The 24,422-nt window shown below is 42.1% G+C and overlaps 1 protein-coding gene across 2 annotated transcripts in view; it reads right to left on the bottom strand.

Annotated features, from left to right (window-relative positions):
• Positions 1–24,422, bottom strand: part of LOC144823879 (mucin-5B-like) — a 737,446-nt gene that overhangs the window by 224,527 nt on the left and 488,497 nt on the right. For both annotated transcript variants that reach the window (XM_078682767.1, XM_078682768.1), the window contains one exon: positions 16,576–16,811. In XM_078682767.1, the coding sequence (XP_078538893.1) occupies positions 16,576–16,811 (236 nt within the window). The remainder of the gene's footprint in view (positions 1–16,575; positions 16,812–24,422) is intronic.

Raw genomic sequence — 24,422 nt, 5'->3', positions numbered from 1 at the left:
TTATAAGGATCCGACAAAAAGGTTTTCCTTATATGTTTCCCTATTATATTAAATGCATGTAGCCTTTACGAAATGCGAATTGTGCATTTAGGAAATGCTACTTACCATCTACGTCAAGTTGATGGTAATTTGTGCCCTTAGGGCATGTGTTTGCTTTACATGTGCACACTTACCTTTTTTTGAAACGTGCTTCGGGGGCGCCTAAGGAATGAATGGAGGCAAATTAGCTTAAGCGATTTGCAATTTCCGAATCGCTATTAGGTAATGTGAAGGAATCGCAAATTTTATTGCGATTCCTACATGCATAGGCATTTGCGATTACCAAATTGAGATTCCTTAAAAATCGCTCTTTGGTAATCGAAAATGAGGATTTTGATGCATGTGCCCCATAGTCACATAGTATATGCCAATTTCGTTACCACTGCTCTCATAAATTTTACAAATATACAATTCAATTCTGTATCAGATGGTTTAAGACATACTATCATAGCTTGTCTGCATGAGTGAATGTCCCCCTGGTTGAACGGTATCCTATGCAATCTGTGCCTTAGATCAAATAAAGCTGGACAGATGCAAATTAATTGGACAATGTTCTCTTCCTCAAGTTTACAAAGTCTACATGAAGTTGATGTTGTTTGTCTCAACCACAGCATTGTGTGCACAAGGCCTGTAAGTATTCCAAATCATGCTCTTATGAACCTTCTTTGTTGTCACGGGGACCATCCAGACTCTAAATAAAACTGTGGTTTAAGGTTTTTATATTCATTTATAATCATCCAGGCATGTGACCTAGATACAAATAATTATTTGTCCATTAACACTGGGTTTATTTTTTTCATCAAGCCATCGGAGGATTATCCCATCAGTGGACAAATCTTCTGATGCTTCTGTTCAGTACTTCCATGTTGGTGAATTAAGATTTGTTTGAACTTCATGTCAAAGGGCTTCATCTAACTGATTTGAAATATTAGATTTTATTCTTTTCTAGGTTTTAACATACGATCCCTTTCGTAAAATGATTTGGTTTAGCAGACCAAATTCTAATCATATCTTGGCTTGCATTGCATTGCATGATAATTTATACAGAGATCTAAATATTTTGGTGACAATTTTATACAATAGTACTCCAAGATATTTATATCTTTAAACGTGTTCTAGTTGCCGAGTTTGTAAAAATGTGTCTGAATCTTAACTTTCAAACCCAAGGTTCAAAACTACTTCAGAATTGCCGGAAAAATTAAAAATGTTACTTTTAAATGGAACGACCCAAATCCTGCCCAACCTAGCTCCATCACTGGTCAGATGATAAAGGCTACTAGGTATTAGTATTCCATAGCTTATGACAAGAAGAAGTTAACAACTTAAAACTTTCACACTCACTTGGAAGTCAGTGATTAAGCATGCCTCTATCTGACTGTACTGCACCTGATTAACTTACATCAATTATTGGATACAAATGTTTCTTGTGGACGGGTTTTTGTTGTTTTAACAACTTCTGATCCATACATCTAACTGACTTTGTTGCTGTGTCGTTTTATTCATTACTTTTTATCTTTAAAGTTGTATTGGTTTGGAGATGCTTAACTTGACTTTGATGTTGTTGCTCAAGCACGCCTTGCATTTTGCTCTAGGGAACGCATTGAATCTCGAGTCAAGATATCAGGGTTTGCCAGGTAATCCTCACAGAAACCAGTTTGCCTATCAGCAATCACATTGTTTTGGATTTGTGGGAGCTCAACCACAGCTAATGGCAGAACTGAGTCTACCCCATAGCCTCTTTTCTACAAAAAGGTTTCAGGTGTCACTGATTGCTCAAGAAGAAACTGAATAATTATATTTTAAGTTGAACTGTAGCATGTGTATGATAACCATGATACGTGTTTTTTTGTATTTTGTTCTGCCAAAGGTTTTTGTCCCTGATTGGTCCCAAACATGAGAATGTTATGTGCCGTTCTTGGTTTGCGTAGTCATTTTCGGGAATAGAATGGAATTTATACATCTAGAGACTGAGCATTAACCCTAAAATTCATATTGGATTCAATGACACAACTTACACCATTGAGCAGAAACAGAGAAGAGGAGCAGAATAGTTCATTAATAGAAAATATATATTTATGGGACATTTTCAAAAGGAAACACGTGAGCTGATCGATTTAATCCTCAATGAGAGTCTTTTCCAAAGTTGAGGCTCTAAATATGAAAGAAGGTGGCCTCCAGCCCTATTCTTCTTCACACAAAGGGGTACTAAAACTAATTAAGAATTCAAACGAAGATCCTAGGACGATTGATGATCCTAAAAGTGAGCAGTTAAAGGGGATGTTTCTATGCCCTCACAAATCTTATACTTGGGAGTTTAAAAACAACTTTGATACTGGCTTGTGTGACATGATCTGTCTACTTTCGTACACAATCTAATGGCAACATTTTGGATTCTCTGCAATGCTGTCAGAGAGGCCTGAGGAAGACCCAGATAGAGAAGGTTACCATTTCCTATTTTATAACAAAGGGCGATACTACATGGATATGAATATGTTGGGAAGAAATAGCAACTTTTTGATTTAGATAAAACCTCAGCAACAGACCTTCTTATATATACATACAATGTAGTTCGACTCTGCAGTTAACACATTTTTGAGAAAAAGAGCAGTGAGGGGCAGTGAAACTGTTTTAATTGATGTTTAGGTTGAGCCTACCAGAATGACCTTCTGGTTGCACAAGACATATTTTGGGCTTAGCAATAACATACAGGGGCTTGTAGCCCACCCATTGATTACCATTGGTTGGCTTTCCTGTCACTGTCATTTGCCTGCCTCTTATTTGTGTTCCAGCTTGTCACTCTTGGGCTTGTTCTTTCCATAAAGCATTGTTCCTTTACCATTTATTTTATTGGCACGATTCTGTGCTTTCACTCTTGCTTTAAGCGCAATTGTTTTCTTTTTGGTTAAACACTTAGCAAGATTACATGTGTTTTCCAGCTTTCTCCCTGGTGTACATCTCTCCCCTAGCTCTCTGTTGCTCTCTGTCTCTGTGCCCCTCCTTTCTGCACTCACTCTCGATCTCTTACCTATTGCTTCTTGCTTGTGTGCTTTGTCTTGTTCCGTCCACGTTGTTTTTCTTCTCATCACTTTTCTTCGACATCCCCACTCTGTGTTGCTTCCATTTCCACTGCTGTCCATGTTACATCCCCCACCTGTTCCCTGCTTTTTTGTCACCTATTGTTTCTTATCCCTATACCAACTCCTGCCCTCCTTGTTTCTTCCCCACACCCACCTTCTTAGTTACCCACAACTTCTCCTCCAGACCTAAGTCCCACACTTATAAAAAATGTTTTTGCACAATGTTTTCTTTTTACTTGCAAAACCAACTTGTATCAAAAAAAGTGATGGATGCAATGATATAATTAATCTCATACACAGACCATTTTTTACTCGTGGCGGCATGCCCTTCCATCGGTTTTTTGCACATACACGAAAGTATACAAAAAAGTGATGGATGGAATGCTTAAATTATTCTCAGCCACTGGAAATTACATGGGGGCACTTCACATTTAATCTCTATTCTCCACACCATGTCCAGTCAGTTTGGACGCAGCTATGTACAAATTAGTCTTGACCCTGTCCAAGCAGAAGAGTCCAGCCCAAACTCCCATGCCAGGTCCTCCCTGAACTGGAACACATGCAACAATGACTGGTTTCGCCCTAGTTATGAGCTCATCAACTGGGCACATCTGGGTTCCAGTGATATAGTGTGCACAGTACCCAGGTCTGGGCATATCCATCCCACTTAGGGCAACACACCAAAGTATACAAAAAAAGTGATGGATGGAATGTTTGAATTAATCTCAGCCACTTGAAGTAGTTGGGGCCTTATCCAAATCCATCATTATTGTCCACACCCTGTCACCTCAGTCTGTACCTAGCTGCAATCTTGACCCTGCTTCACATGGGAATAGCCCAGCCTGAACTGCCAGGGTTGGAATGCTACTCAAGCGATTGCCAGTGGTACGACAAATCCTAAAAATCCCAAGCATTCTTCCTATCAGCTGTTGTGTGTTGCATGTACTGCCCTAAGTGGCATGGGTATGCCCAGAAGTGGGTTTCAGCTCACTATCTTACTGCAATCAATAAGCCCATAACTAGGGCAACCGCGGTCTTGGGTTGCTTGTACACGAGATCAGGGAGGACATGACCTGGCATTTTGGGCTGGACTGCTTCTACAAGGAGCTGGGTCATGACTGATTTACATATGTCTGGGTCCAAACTGAGGTGGCATGGTGAGCAAAAGAACAATAGGCTGGAGTGCTACCCCGAGTAATTGCCAGTGGTGAGAGAATTTGCAAGCATTTTCCCATCACCTTGTGTGTGTTTCATATACCGCCCTCAGTGGTATGGGTATGCCTATACATGGGTCCCATGCTCACTGTGTCACTAGTACTAAGGTAAATACTGCAGGTGAGCCCCAAACTATGGTGTAACCAGTCCTGGTTTCCTTGGGTTCTGGCTTATATAGGACCTGGTCTAGCAGCTTGGGTTGGACTTTTCTCATGAGGAGCACGTTTAAGACTGTTTTGCATCTGGCTGGGTCCAAACTGAGGTTGCATTCTGAACAAAACAAAGCTGGGCTGGAATGCTACCCTGAGCGATTGCCAGTGGACATATTGCAAGCGTTCCTCCCATCACCTTTTGTGTGTTTCATAGACTGCCTTATGTGCCTACGCATTCTGAGCCCTGGGTGCCATGCTCACTTTGCCACTGGAACCAAGGTGCACCTGGTTGATAAGGCTATAACTAAGGCAAATTAATTCCTGGGTTGCCTGTGTTCTGGATCAGAGAGAACCTGACCTGGTAGTTTGGTCTGGACTGTTCTCATGAGGAGCAGGATCAAGACTGATTGGCATATGGCTGGATCCAAACTGAGGTGCATTGGTGAGCAAATGAATGATGGGTTGGAATGCTGTCACAAGTGATTGCCAGTGGTTAAACAAACTGCAAGCATTTCTGCAATCACCTGTTGTGTTCCGTGTCCTGCCCTAAGGTGCATGGTTATGCCCAGATGTGGGCCCCTTACTCACTCTGTCACTGGAACCAAGCAGTACCTGGCTGATGAGCCCATATCTATGGCAAAACGGGTCCTGGGTTGCTTTTGTTCCGGTTCAGGGAGGACATGGACCAGCGGTTTGTGCTGGGCTGTTCCCAAGAGGGGCAGAGAGAGTCCAAACTGAGGTGGCAGAGCCAAATAAAGATTGTCTGGGATACAACTACGAGCGATTGCCAGTGGTTACACAAATTGCAAGCATTGGTCCTACCAGTGATTAGACAAATTGCAAGCTTTCCTCCCATCACCTTTTGTGTGTTTCATGAATCAACGTGGATCAGCAAATAAAAAGGGAAAAAAGCAACTGAAACAATTTGTAAACACATGCATGAGTGGTGCATGCGCCTACAAAATGATGTAGCCGGCTGCTTCATATACTTATTGTCTTTTTTATTTAGCCATGCTGCACATCACTAGGAATGCTGTTCAGCCTGGCTGACATCATTTGACAAAGATAATAGGTCTCAAAGGCAAGACCTGTTGCCTATGCCATTGCTTGTCTAAAATCCATGGCAGGTCTGTTTGTCAAAAACCCAAGTACAATATATGGTTAATCAAAATGTCATAATCCACTGTAAAAAGTGCAGAAGAGAAATCCAAAAGGATAAATATGGCAGTGTCACCCTGGTTAATGTCATCTTGTCAACTCTTTGGGTGTTCGTTTTGCATCCACTCAATTAGTATCACGGAACAGGCTGCACAAATGGTTATGATCTTTTTTGCAATCTCAAGATGGGAAGGGAGTAACAAAGCTGGCACAAATTAATGTTGCCCTCACAAAATATTTAGCTAAAAAATCTGAAAAATACAAAGGAATTGCTAGCTGAGGACTGACTGAAATAAACCTTTAGTCATGTTGCTTCACTTCAGTGACTCGTAAATCACTCGCTGAGCTGTTGATTATCTTGCTTTATTAACCCGATTCAGGAAAAGGATGTGAGACTGTGTGGGCTTGCACAACTTATATTGTAAATTGAGTTGATGCTATTGCACGGGCTGTGAAAGACACAGAATCACGTGGTGGGTATGGGAGACTCAGCGCCAGACTGGGGAATGAAAAACAAACCTGGCAAAAATGCTTGGGCCAGAACCACTCGCTTCATTTTCTTATGCAATCGTTCTCATTCTAGCCACCTATTCTCGCTCCTTCCCTCTCTCTGGTCGCTACATTCCCCCTCTGTTTCTCTCGTTATCTCTCTCTTGAAACCTACCTGTGCATGCTGTCATTAAAGTCAGGCAGTGCTTTGTTTCTAAAATAATGAGAGCCAGGGCTCAAAGCGCTGACCAGAAGTCCGGCCAGCACTATAAAATGTCAGCATGCTGAATACCAAGGTTGGGAGACCTGAATCCACCTTAGGACACTTTCATCCATTACCGGACACTGCCTTCCCCTTTATCTATCTCTTGCAGGTTTCTTCTTTTTACCTTTGTGACAGTGATCTCAGCGTTCTCTTCTTCCTACATGTTTCCCGTTTGTGTGTTTTCCCTTTCTAGCTTTCAAATGTTTGATGAGGAAAATTAAGTTCTGGTCCCCAAAAATGAGTTTTGGTGGCCCCCACTGGCACCCACCAGCTCAAATTAAGCACTGACTGCGGGAGCTGCGGAAAGCGGAAAGTGTAATAAAAGTCCTGCCGAGCCCTGGAGGTCTTGAAATTCAGCTCACAGGCAAGGGTATTGTCTGGGGATGGAAGGTGCTCTTTGGGGAGAAGGGAAGAGCTGGCATGTGACTGGAAGCTATAGACAAATCTCTGTGAAAACTATTCTGCTACGCCCCTGAGTGCATTTTTCCCTGAGTGCATTTTTCAAATTTCTATCTCCTAACTCCTTCCAAAATAAAAAAAATAGCAGTCATGAGCTCTGTTATACTTGGACAAATGTATGAACATGGCAGCAGCTACTTCATCTATCAAAAAATAAACAGGCACTGGCAACACCAATAGGTCTGGCATTTTAAATGAATAGGTACTTGATATACTGACCTGGCATAGACATAGACAAACTTAGTGGCCTATTTATTAAAAAGTAACTCAGCGCCGCAAGTCACCTTGCTGTGCTGCGCTACAGGGAGTGGGCAGGATTACACCATCATTAATACAAGGCAGTTCTGCCTTTTCCCCAGCTCTGGTAGCACAATGGGATGTATACAACAAACACTGGCATCCGTGCACCATGATGCAAGGGTGACTGCGTTGCATGCATAATTGCTTTTTTGCAGGTAGGGGTACCGTTGTACAAAAAACAATTCCCTGAGGCATTTTGGCACTTTCCCAGGTCTACCAGTAATGGTAAGTCTGGGAATAAGTTGAAATCCATGAGAGTTGCATATGAACACCTACGTAACCCCCATGGAATAACTCTCCGGGACAGAGTAATGCAACACTGCGATTTGAGCTGAGCTGTGTTATTCTTGATTTATCAAGCCATTTAGGGCTACGCAAGCGGCACTATGTGGCTTGATAAATCGCATTTTAGGGATTTTGTTGTGCATGCACCATGTTTTTTAGTGGAAACGCAATGCAAAACCTTGATAATTATGTCCCTGAGAAACATACACTCACACTGGCACACATCATGCTTGGAGAACTGGCACAAAAGTCTCACTACAAAAGCACTTTATGCCAAGAACTCTTTGAAAAGAGGAATGGTGATACTGTACAAACACAATCACTACGGAACTCTCTTGAGGCTGCTTCTGTGGCTGATCTCATGATGATGGTGACATAGGCTCTCTGTGAGACAGCTGATGAATGAGATATTGCAAGACTGCTGATGCACTAGCTTACATGAGGCTGCTTATATGCTAATATTTGAGAAACTGTTGGTGCACAAAGTATCTTGAGACTGGTGCAGCACACGCTCTCATAATGATTCAGACATGTAATCTCTTGTAACACTGCTCCCATATGATTTATTTTTAAACTATTGACATATGTTCGCTGGTAGGTTTGCTGCCACACATACCTTTGGTAATGGCAAATGTATGTTTCAGCTGCTGCCAATGACTAAGTGACATATCCAGGAGTGCATAGATGGAAGGCATATAGTCAGTCTTCATTTTCATACAGAACGCTCTTACTAAGCAACGAAAGAATCTCCCAGTTCAATATTACTATGGATTTTCTTTTAGATAGCTGTTTGGGACCAATCTTTGTTTTTGAGTAAACAAGTTTCATGTGCTGAACCCCTTTGATACGACCGACATTGTCCCTGATTGCAATGTCCTGAAATGGAGTACTGCTAAGTGGGGACAGACTTGTATTTTGAAAGTGTTGGATTCCTCGTACTCACATTAGAACTCTCTCCACCCTGCACCCATAAAGGCACCACTCACTGTATTCTCACGTAGACTCCTCTCTCCTTATACCTACACATTCATACTGCTAAGGCTGCGCTCACACAAACACATCTCTCACCTTACGCTGCATTCACAGATGCATTGCTCACAGACAGTGTGCTTGCACAGGCATAATACTTACCCTGCACTCACACTGACACCCCAGTCACCCTGCACTTTTACAATAAAAATAACTCTATACTCATACAGCCATTTCTCCCTTGCAAAAACACAGTGATCCTCCACACCCTGAACTTATGCAGGAAGTCTTCTCAGCCTATTCTCATGCAAGTACAATACTGACCATGCACTCATAGACTCACTAATCACCCTGGACTCACAGAGACACAACTTATGGCCTTCACACACGCAGAGACACATCTCATCCTGTACTCATACAGACCAATCCCTCTCTCTGCACTCACACAGACATGCCACTCACCATGCATACCTCTCCACCCCAAGCATGCAGTACCACTACTCACCTGGACATGACGCACACTGCTCTCACATAGAACCTCCCCTCATCCTGCACTCATACGGGCATTAATCATGCTACAGTAATACAACACCGCTCCCCTTGTGCTCACACATACGTACCACTGACTTCTGGTTTCACATAGGTACACTGCTCACCCTGAACTCCCTTAGATATACCACTCACCATTCATTCACACTCTCACAAATACAGATCTCTCAACTTGCACACGGACATTCACCACTCACCCTATACACAGAAACACCACTCAGAGGCATACCATGAGTTCACAGAGGCATAACACTCACCATTCACTCATACACAAATTGAATAGACACCTGCACTTACGCAGGCACACCACTCACCCTTGACTCACACAAAGTTTTCTCACCCTGAACTCCCTGTTCACAGGTCAACCCTCAATTACGAACACCTCTCACCCTACCCTCATACTAAACATCTCCTACCCTGCACTCACAAACACTCTGGTCTGTTAGTCTCAACCTTGTCTCAAGCACATATCTCTCAGATATACACCTCACCTTGCATTCACAGACAAACCTCTTTAAAATCACACAGGCCCACCACTCTCTTCAAGTGGCATGCTGCTAAACTTAACACTGTATCCTTTCCGTGGGATGGGCTGATTGTAGGGATGCTGGTCAAAGGGATATTCCTATGTAGGGGCTTGGATGGTGGCAAGCAGCTCCAGGGCATGGGGACTCACGCTGAGTTTCACCTACATAAACAATTACTAAGCGGTGGTCCATTTTCTGCACAGCACACCCTTAGTGCCATGATTACCACACGACAAGTCAGCACATAATCAGGAGATGGCCTTTGGATAGGTGTGAGGGATGGTTCATATGGTCTTTCCAACCCCCATTTAAAATCATTTTTTATGGTAGATTACAAGGTTACATTGGATCTAATGCTTAACGGCTGTAGATCAGGCACTATTTATACTTATCTTGCCAGAGTCACACAGGATGCCTGGAACAACGTATCACTTTTAAACCAGACATGAAAATGGCCTCGGCTTTAAAATCTCTAGAAAATCGATATGTCCTGTCATGTTTGCTTTAAGGTTTCATTCAAACTTTACAGAAAGCTTTATCGGCGTAGGGTGACTACTGTGTCGTTGAGAATAAATATAGCAATACTTTGTAGTGGATTTGAGATCAAATATTGACTAAATCTTGTTTATGTAAGTGAATCGCTCAGAAAAGGTTTCAGTAACAAAAGGCTGACCTTGCAATTTCAACCTGTTTCTACTGATCTGCTTAAATTAATACTAAAATATTCTAATGGATAATATAGCAATGTGCTCTCATGTCCCCCTCATCCGATGCTGTTTGGACGTTTCGTATGCATTGGTGATGCTGCAATCCATATCTCCTGGAGAGTCTACAGAGTCATTGGGCTCTGCTTATGAACTGTTACCTTTGCTTTTTGTGTAGATATATTACTGTGGAGACTGACAAAAAGCTAGAATTTGGACTGATGGGTATGTAGCGCACCCTAATCTATTATTTATATATTTGGGGCAGATGTAGAACCCTTTTTTGCAGTCGCAAGAGGGTATTCAACCCGTTTGCGAATGCAAAAACCGGTGGTATGTACCAAAGCTATCTTGGGAGTAACGGACTCGCAAAATACAATTTGCGACTCGCTATTAGGAAGGAGCGTGCCAAGGGTGGGTCTTCCTAATAACGAGTCAGAATCGTTTGTACCCTTGTTTTGCGACAGCATTTGCCATCTACTTCAAGTAGGTGGTATACCATTCACAAACCGTAAGGGGTCCCCAGAGGACCTCTTCCCCTTTGTGAATGGTTGCGAAAATATTTTTTAAGAGCAGGCAATGGTCTTAGGGACCAACGCCTGCCTTTAAAAAATGAAACTTGAAAAGTTTCATTTGTCTTTTTTAAATGCATCCAGTTTTCTTTTAAGGAAAATAGGCTGCATCTAAAAAAACATGTTACTAAATTGAGGCTTGGGTCTTTTGAGCAAGCTATATTAGACCACTTCAATTGTAGATACTAACAAGTTATCCAGCTGCCACATTTCTTTATATTTTTAAGAGTAAAATAACCAATGCCCATCATTCATTGGCCCCTGTATTTTATTTCACTTTTCTTTATCTTATTTCAGTTAAACGTCTGTTGCATTTTGAACTTGACAACATGAAGGGCAACACAAAATTTGTGAAAACACTTAGTGCAAACATATATAGACATCAGTTGTGTTTACACAAATAACTTATACAAACTTACTGAGATTCATTTTTAACAAAACAAATTTGACCAGTCCTTAACTGACACATGGCGGAAAAATAATTTTTGGAAAGAACTTGAGTCATGAATATTGATTAGGCGTGCAATTTGCGACCCCATTGGGAAATCGCAAGTAGTGTCTGTTAAACTGTTGTACTTTGCATTTTGCGAGTAGCAAGGTGAAGCAATTTGTGAGTCGCAAACTGCATAAGGTTTTACATCTGGCCCTTGGTTCCTTATATAACATGGGTACACTTCTAGGCAACATGGTGCAAGGATTCTTTAATTGATCATCAGAGCATATGAAGAAAAGCACATGAGGGGCTACAACATATTGTGAGTTTTTAGACCTCAAACAGTCATCAACATAACAGTTGCAGCACTTTTTCCACATTTTGTGGCCTAGCACCCTAAAGACCCTCCAACCACAACTGAACCAATAGATATTGACTTCTGAACTCAATAGCCGAAGAGCCCATGTCAATGTCAGTGCACTGTTTCACAAGAAACCAATGCTGAGACTGCCATACCTAAGGAATGCAGTTACATCTATACAATTTACTGAACAATCCAACAGAATTTGAATCTGTTGCATTTTAGTTATCTGCCTTGATGAAGAGCCCTCAGACATTTCCAAAGCTTGACAGGACACAGGTTCCAATGGCCACAGCATGAGACTGAGGTAGGATGAAAGGAAGAATTTTGCAAGGTAAGTTACAGAAAGCAAGAGGAAAGCACCCACTGTATCTGATAAATCTTCGTTTATTGTAAAGGTCAGGTTCTTAACTTTCTGGAAGTTAGTGGGAATTGATCTGACCACTGCTGACCAAAATGTAGATGTAAAAAAGGCAAAATCCTTCCAATTGACTAGGACCTCCATTCTGTCAACATTCAACTTAGGATAGCTGGATGCTATCCATCTTTGGACACCTGCATGCAAAAGATGGAATTTGTAGAATAAATAGTCAAATACAAGGAGGAGTTACATAGCATGGAGAATAATTAATTCTTCAGGGGACACGCAGCGAGAGAGAGAGACGTGCCAAACCTCACTAGGTGATTTCTCAACGTGCGGTAAAGTCAAAGGCTTTTAAAAACGAGTTTGTATCCTGTTTTAAACTGTTAAATTGAATTTTTTGTTCTGCCTGTAGCACTTTTATTTCACTCAGCCTAGACCACATCACTGCCTTCTCCTGCCTGATCCCACCCTCCCAGGTCCGCGGCACTGGCACTTCCACTTTGCAAACGCGGTCTAGTGCTTAAGGGGGAGATCAGCTGCTGCACAGCAGGGCTGATTGGATGGTGGGTGGAAGGGAACGCTATAACTGCCACACTGCCACACTGGAGCGGACGCGCAGCCAAATGTGCGCCCGACGGGGGTCCCGGGGCCAGTACCCCATGCCATGTGCTGACCTACTCAGGGGAAGACTTACGGACAAAAGGGTAGAAGATATAATGAGGCCAGAGAACTTATTGAGAAACAAAGGGGGTGGAGGGTGCACAGTCCCACAACCACCTCCCCACAAAAATACAGAGTTTGGTGGTAACCCGCTAGGACTTGAGGTAGCAGTTCGAAATACTTGCTCACTGCAGAAGCACAGCCTCAAAATCTTCTCGCTCCTCTAGGATACTATCATGAACATCCTGGTGGTGACAGAAACGTGGCTTGAGGACAACTCTTTCCTGGATGTTGGCGTGGCCCTTTCCGGGGATTTCGATGTCCTATGGCACAACAGACAAGAAAAGACTAGAGGGGTAGTAGCTATATTTTACAATAAACGGCTAGCTATTGATAAGATAGCGGCTGAGAGTCTTGAAAGTGTAGACATTTTGGGTGTAAAATCACGCTCTGAAACTTCCTGCTTGACACTCCTGGTGGCGTATCGCCCCCCACGAATAACCCCCAGGCTCAATGAGCTATACACGGAAATTGTGAGTGATCTATGGTCACAGTACTAACGACTCCTGATGGTGGGTGACTTTAACTACCACTGGGACAAAGCACAAGAGAGCTGCTTGCTTGTCAGTTTGAGGAAGCCATGAGCTCGATGCGGCTCCATCAGCTGGTTGACTCCCCAACCCACGTCAAGGGACACATCCTTGACCTCATTTGGACCACTCAGCCACTGGCCAGCCTTATAGACATTAGCCCTTGTGCCTGGTCAGACCATTTACTAATCAGCTGCTGGGTTCCGCTGGCCAGCCAACTGGTACAACCACCCCCGGAGTGGAGAGTGGTACGAGGCTGGAATAATATCAAGGCAGGCAAACTAGTGGGTACTTTGCTTAGTATCCCACCTAAAAATTACATGAAAAGCAACCTCGACCAGGAGAATGAGGCCCTTTCCGGCATCTTGAGAGAGGCCATGGATCAGGTGGCACCTGGCCGGAGGGAAAGAATTAGGAACAAGGGCGAAAGGGCCCCCTAGTTCAATGAGGACCTGAGGGGAAGGAAGCAAACCGTCTGCCTATCTGAGAGGCTATGGTGCAATCTTACAACCCAGCTGCCCTCCCAAGCAACAAAACCATGCTAGCCACACATTAAAAAGCCATCATGACCAGGAAGGCTGAATACTATGAGGCAAGAATTACGGACGCCGCAAATAAACAGAAAGAAACTTTCAGAATTTTGAAAGAACTCAGCCAGAAATCAGAGCAGACATCCACACCCAAACCAGTAGACTGTAACAAGTTTCAGGCCTTCTTCCGTCATAAAGTCAGGGTCATTTTAGCAGATATTGACAACACACCAACTAACCAGTGCCCCTTGGAACGGGATCCAGCCCTCCGCATCCCAGGCAAGCTACTCACCTCTCTCCCTAATTTAGACTTAGCCTCCCTGTCACTTCTGATGAACCGTGTCAAATCAGGCTCACTAATGGACCCCTGTCCTCCAAGGGTATTTCGAATGGCCCTTCCTGGGATAGAGGGAGATCCTTGATCTACTTAATAGCTCTCTGGAGACAGGATGTATGGCCGCCAGCTTGAAGGAAGCCAGGGTCATCTCCCTACTGAAAAAAACTGTGACAGATGTAGCTAATGCTAAGAACTGTAAGCCATTTCCCATCTCCTCTTCCTGGCGAAAGTAGTGGAACAACATGTTCTTAAAACCCTTTCGCTGTTTATTGAAAAACAACAGCTATTCCAAGTGCGACAGGCAGGTTTTAAGGCCCACTACAGCACAGAACTGGAGATGTTGTCAGTGCTGGACGAACTTAGGCTTATGGCTGACAACAGAAGGCCGAGCGCCCTGGTCCTATTAGATCTGTCAGCGGTGATTAACAAGGTCAATCACGCACAGCTTCTGGCCGAGATCTCCGATTTGGGCATCTGTGGGTTGGCACAACATTGGATCGAGTCCTTCCTGTCAGGTCGGTCCCAAAGGGTCCAACTGGGCGAGGAGGTTTAGAACATTGGCGCACTCACCTGTGGTGTTCCCCAGGGCTCATCACTGTCCCCTCTCCTCTTCAACATCTACCTCCAGCCACTTGTGGGGGCATTGGTCTGCATGGACTGCCAAGTATTTAACTATGCAGACGGCATACAATTAATCCTCCAGATTCATAACTCCCCTCAAGCCCACGCCTGTGTGCAAAACATACTTAGACACATGGTCAACTGGATGACAGGTGATGCTCCAAAAATGAAACCCGATAAATCAGAGGTCCTTGTCATTTTCCCAAAAAACAATCCCTGGAATTACCTTTTCTGGCCACAAGAGCTTGACACCACCCCAACGCCAGTTCCGGTTGTAAAAAGCTTAGGCATCAAGATCGATGCCAATATCTCCACGGCAAACCAAGTCTCTGGTGTGGTCGAAACCTGTGTGGGCTTAATGAGACAGCTGCGGAGACTCACCCCTCTCCTCTCACCTGCCACACTACAGATGGGCATGTCGGCAATGATTGTGTCTAGACTGGATTATGGTCTTATTTGTTGGTCTCCCTGAAAAACTTATCAGTAAGCTGCAGGTGACCATGAACGATGCAGCTAGGCTGATCTACAGGCTTCCCAGATGGGCTCACGCTACCCTCCTGCTGCAGCAGCTGCACTGGTTCACCAATAAACACAGAGCAAAGTTCAAAAGTCTCTTCATCGCTTATAAAGCAGTTCATGGCCAGGCCCCAGTATATATCAATGAGCGCTTAGGGAACTATGTGCCAGGACGTACACTTTGGTCATCCGAGGCAGGCCTTTTGGCCTATCCATGGTTCAAAACTACATCTAAAGGCGGCAAAGCATTGTCTGTTTTAATTCCTCAAATCTGGAATTGGCTGCCCGAGATTCTACGCAAGAAACCTCCCTGCAGGAAACGACGCAAGACTCTTCTGTTTAGGGTGGCTCTGGACACAGCATAAAGCCCCTCCAAGTGTTTTTATTTGTGACTCCTGGTGGGTTTTGGGCACTCTCTCGAAGCGCTAAGAGACCTGCCAGTGATTATGCGCTCTACAAATCCCAGTTAACATAACATAGGTGGATCCCTCAAGAAGACCATACACAATACTGACACTACTAAAGAAAGGGGAGGGTGTAACTACCTGCTGACGTTGCTTAGGTAAAATGGTCCTAATTCACTGGTCAGGAAAGAACCGAACTTCCCCCCACAACAAAACGGCCGAACAAATTAAAATGGGTTATCATGTCAAAAGTGGTAAGAGGTCACCCAAAATAAGTTAATTTCCCCTCATCTGTAGTCATATGTAGGTCCTCAAGGGCAACATATTATACTGAGTCAGGTCCATGCTGGCATATAAACCTCCCAATGACTAATCAAACGTTCCCTTGAGCAGTTATGAAGCATAATTATGTTTTCTTTTTGTAGATTGCCATAGACATATTGATAGGAGTGTGAAGGGCAGCATGCTTCTTCCAGAAAGCACTATTTGTAAGGTTAGAGGAAAGGAGGACAGGTAGAGGAAAAGGGCTGGAAGTTGAGTTCGCAGGAGGAGCCAATTCTGGAAGCAAGCAAATATGCACGTTAGGGCAATCCAGTTCTATTTTTAATACTGGGCAAGTTGTCATCAACTGGCATAGGATTAAACAAAAGCCCAACCCCAGGAAAAGGAAAACGAATCCTGAATATGAGGCTTTCCATTTGCTATTTGCCATTGTTCTCGGCATTCATCTGTGTTAAAAAAAACAAGGTCAGTCTTATCAACTCAATTTCTTCAATGCTGCCATTTCTGCAATTTCAAGTGACAGCATTGAATCTCTCTCTACTATACTCCAAAGGAGATTGCTAAAGATGTCTTTTTTATAGCAGCTCCTCTTGCCTCTCAGAAGTGAAAATAATGAGTTGATTTCCAATGGCCTGTTACTCACTTAACCCTTCTGTAAAATACTTATCATTCAACAAGGCCAGCTGTACTAATCCAAAAATCAGAAGTTCAACTTACCTCTGTAGGATCACGCTGCTTGATTGTGCTACGAGTGGTTGTTGAGGATGATGTTGTGTATGTGCTAGTTACAGTAATACTCCCACGTGTTGATTGTAATGTCATCCGAGTGCTGGTTTTGGGCACTGTGGTGGTTGTAACACACTCTCCCTGGTAGGTTCTGATTGTGCACATACTGCTGCAAATTGCATAAAGAACGCAACCGTCGCTTCCAATTGTTTTGTAAACTACATCACCTAAAATGAATTTAAACAAAAAGTACATACATCAAGAGCTGAACATGGCTGACAACTTGAAAGGGAAGTTCTTAATAATAGAATTCTAAATGTCCCTTTGTATTTTTTTAGCACTTCTTAACAAAATGTTGCCAATTTTATCGTTTTAGACAGGGGAGTGAACTATGAAGGAACGGAAACCTGTCTAGCTAGAAACACACAACATAAATAAATATGCAACTGTGCTACATAATGACACATAATGTACTAAAGGGTAATTGCTAATATCAACTGTGAAATTCTGTTAGTGGGAGTGCAACACACTATCACCTGATGCATTTACATGTACATGTTTTTATAGCTCTAATCACTTAAGCCCCAAAAATTATAATTGGAGTCTTTATTTGTGTTAAGAATTATTATTCAGGCACTGGAATGTTTTCAACCATCCTTTATTCCAAGCAAATTTCTAATCTTTTTTGGCAGACCCAGCCAATGCATTTCTTCCCTTACCGGGACTTAAGCAGGGCAGCAGATATTTCATTTTTGCACTTCCATCTATCTTGTTCCCATCAATTTCAACCAATTAAAAACATGCAACGTTGCTCCTGCATGGGGTAAAGAAACGTTTGCACTATCCTTTCTAAGTTGAAGAAATTCCAGCACTAGGAGAATACTTCTTAACATAAAGAAATACTCTAATTATGTTTTTTTGATTTTAAGTGATTACAGTTAAATACCCATGGCCTCAATCTAGCATGAGCACTAGGAAGCTGCCCACTGCTCCACGATGCACCTCCTAATTTAAAGTTTTTTCCACTTTTTGGTGTTTTTGTGGGCACTCCCTTCAGCAAATAAAGGGTGGGGGGGGATAGTCCAGTGCAGGATAGCAACTTCTTATTCATGGTGAGGGGGTACTAATAGCCTCATCGCCTTTACCCGTGGTCAACAGAAGTTGTTAATTACCTCTCTGGTTATGTTCTCTTACCTACAATAAAGGCCCAAACTGCAGGAGTGTATAATTAGCAGCTATTATTCCCAGCATGTGTGGAAACAAGTAACTTAAAAAAAAAAATAGGTTGCTTGGGGAGTATATTACAGAAATTAACTGAAAGAGAATCAGATGAAAATAAATTAATGGTTATGGTTGTTTTTAGAATAGTGTTATCTATTTGTTTAATTATATTTCATACAAAATAACTTATTAATAATTACAGATAGCTTTAGCATTAAAACGTAAATAAGCGTAGTTAGTTTTTTGTATCAGGCTTGCAATAATCTAAATTCTATTCCAAGTTACATTTAAAATGAATATGATACAATATGTCGATTTATTTCAAATGAAAATAAATCTAGTTCGGGTTAGAATACACTTTTCATTAATATCAAGTTAGGGTAACGATTAATTTAATACAATTTCATTATTTTAGTTTGATTTACATTATTTAAATTTAATGAAATATAGGATTCATTTATCACTAGAATTAAACTAAAGCCACCAAAAATGTATTTAATAAGTGTTAAACAAAAATGTAATTTAATATAAAACAAAACATTTAAATATTTTCCTTTAACTTCTAGATTGCCACAAGAAGTTATTTTAACAAATTGTTTCAATTAATATAAAATGCATGGCAGGAATTGCAACACTGTTTCCTATAAAGGAGAGATATTGAGAAGATTATATACACTAAACCTGAGCACACCCAATCATTATTTCTATGATCCAATCAAAGCATGTAACACATGTTAGAAGATTACCTCGAGAATTTCTTTCATCATAATACAATTTTCAAAAAAGTCCTTGGTCCACTTTCCTGAGAATAAACTCCAAAAAGTACTCTAGTCACACTTCCCAATCAGGTCTTGTATATTTTATTTCAAAGACATAAATGTAGAGACAGCAGCAGCCTATGCGCGCTTCGCCCGCAGGGCTTTTTCAAGGCTCAAAACTAGAGTTTCATATCAAGGATTGTGGTTTTAACTGCCACATTGGATTCAATATACTGATGATAGATTTTCTATAAGTATTCACTTTCCCATGATGGAGTAGCTGTGTGCATTCAATGTCGATGAGTAAAGTCAAATAATTATGGTCGAGGCTGTGCAGAGTATCATACAATCCAAAAATAGTGCACAACGGGCCCTTCGGACCTTGATACATCCGGAAGCCTGTGGTGTAATAGGCGTTGTCTCGGGCACGTTCACTCTCTCCAATTTCGTGGATTCGATTTTACTCATTGACATTGAATGAACACTGCTGCTCCATCATGGAAAAAGTGAATACTTATAGAAAATCTATTATCAGTATATCGAATCCAATGTGGCAGTTAAAACCACAATCTTTGATATGAAACTCTAATTTTGAACCTTGAATAAGCCCGGCGGGCGAAACGAGCTTTGGCTGCTGCTGTCTCTACATTTATGTCTTTGAAATAAATTATACAAGACCTGATTGGGAAGTGTGACTAGTGTACTTTTTGGAATTGATTCTCAGGAAATTGGTCCAAGGACATTTTTGAAAATTGTATTATGATGAAAAAAATTCTCCATGTAATCTTCTAACATGTGCTACATGCTTTGATTGGATCATAGAAATAATGATTGGGTGTGCTCGGGTGTAGTGTATATAATATTAGGTCTGGATCTTCTAGATCCACAGATTGATTGACACCCCAGTGGGTGGATGTAAAACACCATTTATGAGCACCTCTTACCACGTGATACTTAGACAATTTTTCTATGGACTTAGAGTGTCAGTAGATGTGCGGATCAAATGAGAAAACCCACTTCCCTTGTGTGTATAGATATTGAGAAGATGGTGGTCTGAAAATACCTAGAAGATTGAGATCCATGCATTCACGGCCATTTGGAAGATGTTGCAAAATATGTCTCTCCTCAAGGATATGAATGAATCAGGAGGTTTGTGAATCCCTTTTGTAAAGATCTTTAATCTCCAACTATATAAGCAAATCAACAGCAGCATCAAGACCTCCCATAATCGTAGACTGGCACTTGATTTCAGAATATCTTGTGCATGGTTTGCAAAAAAATCTTCAGGTCTCATTCATGAGGTCTTTATGCCACCAGAGCATCACTTTTTGAAGCTCCAGTGGCACAGTGTGCTGGCCTATATTTACAAATCCCCTCTGTGAGGCTTTTCATGGCTTTGTAAATATGGTCCCCTTTCACTCAGTACTCTGCGTGAATGGTGCGTACCATAGGTGTTGCTGTGGTTCTTCCCACACAATACTCATGAAACCTGATGCATTCCTGGATTTACAAGATATGGTAAACCTGGGAATGCTTCAGACTCATACTCCTCCCCAGGCAAGGCATAAGGGAAGCAAAACAAGGAGAAATGCCTTTATTTCTCCTCATTTTTCCTTTTCTATGTGTGCTGCATTTTGTAGTACACATAGAAAGCAGAAAACACCTCTTGTGATTGTTTTTGCGCAGGAAGTTGCCCGTTTCTACACAAAAATTATCACCCGAACAACGCAGACACCCTTGCACCGTGGCGCAAGGGTGTCTGCGATGGCACGTGGCAGCCCATTGTGCACCAGCGCAGGGAAAAAGGACAGGAATGTGTTGATTATGGAGCATTCCTGCCATTTTCTTTTGAAGCACCACATTGCAGCAGGAAGGCTTGCTGCACTGCCCTTAACCAAGAGATTGTAAATGAGTCCCTTAGAGTCTTTTATACAGGCCCAATGATGTGGTCCTCTTGTAGAGATAGGTGTTCAGGTCTGCTGAGTATCCAAAGTCAATATCTTGTACCTTGTCTTGAACACAATTTCAGTGTGTTGTCAGTTTTACAGGTAAACAGCAGGTGGTGGGCAGTTTGGTGAGTGCATGCCTGGTAGAGGAGTTACCCTACTATCAGTGACAGGGTTCCTTACAGATAGAGACTGTATACTTTTGTTGTTAGCCAGCGGCTGCTGTTGGCATGTGAAAGCAATGGTACTTAGAATCACACAGTGCAGTGGCAGTCTAGCAGCAACCTCAGCTCAAAAGTGTTTACCGATCAAAGCAAACTTATAGATTGTAATTTGGGTACTTATCCTCTCTTAGGAACAAGGACACCTTGAGACTTTTTAAGGCAATTTGATGCCTTCACCATGTAGCAGCTGACTAGAGTGGCGTGCACTGCCATGAATGTAGATAGGAGTGGAATCGGCTAGCAGTCACAGAGGGAACATGTGGTACACACCTTTGTGGTAGAAAAAGATGAATACCTATTTTTAATGCCCGCGTCCTTCCTGTGGTGCTTCTGACTGTGATATTTTGAGCACAAGCAGCCCCAAATCTTAAACATGAATCACTGGTATTGTTAAATCCTGTTAAAACAGGTGGAACTGGTGGGGGTGTCTTCATGCTATCACACGGGCAGCCCCGACACGTTCCTACAAAGCATCTAAATAGTACACCCTCTCTTAAGAGAGTAATCCTTTTCCAAACATAATCGTCTTGTCTGGCTGGTAGTTGTAAGAGCACAAATATGCAGAGAAATCTTGAGGTGTGAGTAGCAATTTAAGGTATAGGATATAGCTCCGCGTGAAAACTGGGAGTGAGACATAATAAGAAAATGTTAGGTTTTCTGAACATAAGCATATTGTTAAAGTGTAGAACAATACCGTAATGTTGGATGGAGGAGAAATCTAGAATGGGAGCATTGCACTTTGCAATGAGAAGTGTGTGTTATGGAGCGACAATGAACCAAAGAGGGAAGGGTAAAACAGAAATAAAAGAATTGAAGATAAGGATGACTTCTGAAGATGTTTTAATTTGTTGTGTCGTGTAAAGCATAACTATATGTTTATCATGGTGTTCATGGTCTATCCTTGTGTACAGTAGCTTGTTTCTGGTCGATGAAAAAACACCATCCTTCTGTTTTTTGTTCTTTATATACATAATTAACTTTTGTTGTCTTTTATTTTTCTTTCCACTTTGATCTTTTGCTAATTTTCAATGCAGAGAATAGAAAACATGGTATCATTGTTAATAGTATAAAGTTTCTAGCCTTTCCTTTTATACAAAAGGTTGATGTCACAACTTAGAATATAAATCTCTTGGAATATTATTTTCGAGGAGCTCGTAAAACACTGTGGAGAAATATTTGTACCACTGCTGTTCTAGTTGCCAGTTTTGTTGATACGAATTACAACATAACTTCTTGAACTCTGAGAGGCATCTTATGTCCTGTCCTCAGACATCAGCCCCTTCTTTCCTCTTCATAGATGAAATCTCCACCCCGTGCCCCTCGTGAAATAATTCTATAAATCTGTCCCTCTGTGTTCCAGAAACACTAATTTATTTCCTTTACATTCAATTTCATTATCAGCAGATAATCCAGAGTGCACCAAATAGTAATTTCCAAAACAACGCCCTTTCTCTCTGCAATCACTGCACCTGACTGTCACACACATTGATAAACTGCTCTCACTCATGATTCATAAGCCCTTAATACTGTCCAGTCCTCTTCATCCTTTTCCCCTCTTCTACTGATGCTCGTGACACTCATCATTCATAACACCTACTCCATCAACATACTTCATGCCAAATGTGCACTCATGCAACCTGTATTTCCACTTTGCAGCACAGGAAGTTGCTCTACTCGTCATCCAGAGATTTATGATCTTTACAGATGTGAACAACCGCTCTTTCTTTCAGGAGCTGTTGGCCCACCTTAGTCGATTTAACACAGACATTATAGTGTTGGGTGGGGACCTGAATCTAGTTGTTGACTCCTTATTAGACACCGCCAGTGCATGGTCAGGTGGGAAAATAAGTGTGTTGCTTCTTCTCCAGGATATTATTGATACACATACCCTTAAGGATTCCTGGCATCTCCAGCACTCAAATACACCATGATACACCTTCTATTCTCGCCCTCAAGTATTATGGATGTGGCTAGACTACTGGTTTATATCCCAGAATGCTTGCCCGTGGCTCTAGGGCGTACATATATTATCATGTACACTGTCTGACCATGCCCCATTTAAACCATTTCTAAACCTCCCCTATGGTGTAGGCTGGGAGCGATGTTGGTCCTTCCCTACTACTGATCTGTTGGATGTGTTTTTTTATTCAGAACTTCACCACCTCATCCTTGAATATTTGGGGATAAACTTGGGTTCCGTTAGTGTCACCCATCTTATGTGATGCCTTTAAGGCATCTATACTTACTTGGGATATGCATTTCAAAACACGCAGACAGGCTATAGGACATCTGCAATAGTCTGGCACGGATAGAGGCCAAACTTGTTGAAATCAACAAGGATAACATTCCCCGTTTTAGTTCCTCTTCCTACAGCGAGGGTCAGTGCTTCTTACAGAATTCCACAACCTTGCCATTAGGTAAATCTCTTACCTCGGCAAATATGGTGAGGTCGAACGCTGAGGTCATCCACTAGCTTGCCAGGTCGAACGTTGAGGTCATACATTAGCTTGTCGAACGCTGAGGTCATACATTAGCTTGCAATCGGGGTCCTGATTGCATTACTGAACTCCATCTGAATGATGGCACCCAGGCTACTGCCATCGAAGATATCTTCCACAAATTAGTATCATATTATAAGGCTTTTTACACTTCACGCTTGGACCTTGATAAAACGTTTTATATGACCTGCATAGAGGAAATAGCCATGGTCTATCTTACCTTGGGGCAATCCCAATTTTTGAGTGAACCCTTCACTACTGAAGAAATTGCTCAAGAAACCCACTGCCGTTATGGCTCCAAGGCCCCTGGCCTTAATGGCCTCATTGGTGCCTTTCATAAGTCATACAAGGCTATTCTCATCACTCACCTACTGAATGTTTATGCCGAAGCACAAGACAATGAGTTCCTTCCACCCTCTACGTGAGAAGCATTGGTCACTTTATTGCTTGAAACTGGCAAAGACCCTAAATATTTCACCTTCAATAGGCCACTTTTCTTGTTTAATTTTGACAATAAGATTCTAGCCAAATCAGTGGCCACCAGATTATCATTGCTGTTTGAACTGATTATCTCCCTCATCCAAACCAGATGTGTTTAATTGGTCTACCTCACTAAACTTGTATACTATATTCCCCATTCTGAATAGGAACTTCCCAGAAATACCTGCTGTGTTCATCCTTCTCGATGCAAAGAAAGCTTTCCAATCTTTAGAATGACCCCATGCCACGTTGCAGAGACTTGGTATTCCTGCTATGTTTCTTTCTCTTTTATCTCTCCTGTTTTCAGACCCATTAGTCCGCATATGGGACAATTGCTCCCTTTCTGAGCCCTTTGCCATATTCAGAGACACCAGGTAGGTTTGTCCTCTTTTGCCCATGTTGTTCACTAGTGCAATGGACCCTCTGGTCCACCACAGCCAAAAACACCACATACACCATGGCCTTAATTTTAAACCTGGACCACTCCTCACCTCAATGTAAGAGGAGGACATTTTGTGATTTGTTTGTCATCCCTCGGCCAACTTGTCCTCTTTTAATGGGGGTTGTATTGCCATTGTTAAAATGGTCATCCTCCCCTGTTTTTTGCATTTGGTTTTAAATATACCCTTTCCATTGACAAACTACTTTTTTGCAACCTTGCTTAGTCTCCATCTGAAACGGATCTGGGCAGGTCGTAGGCTCCGGATCACC

The sequence above is a fragment of the Lissotriton helveticus genome, chromosome 3_1, assembly GCF_964261635.1.
Source record: "Lissotriton helveticus chromosome 3_1, aLisHel1.1, whole genome shotgun sequence".
NCBI lineage: Eukaryota > Metazoa > Chordata > Amphibia > Caudata > Salamandridae > Lissotriton > Lissotriton helveticus.
This window is presented reverse-complemented; position numbering and strand designations above follow the sequence as displayed.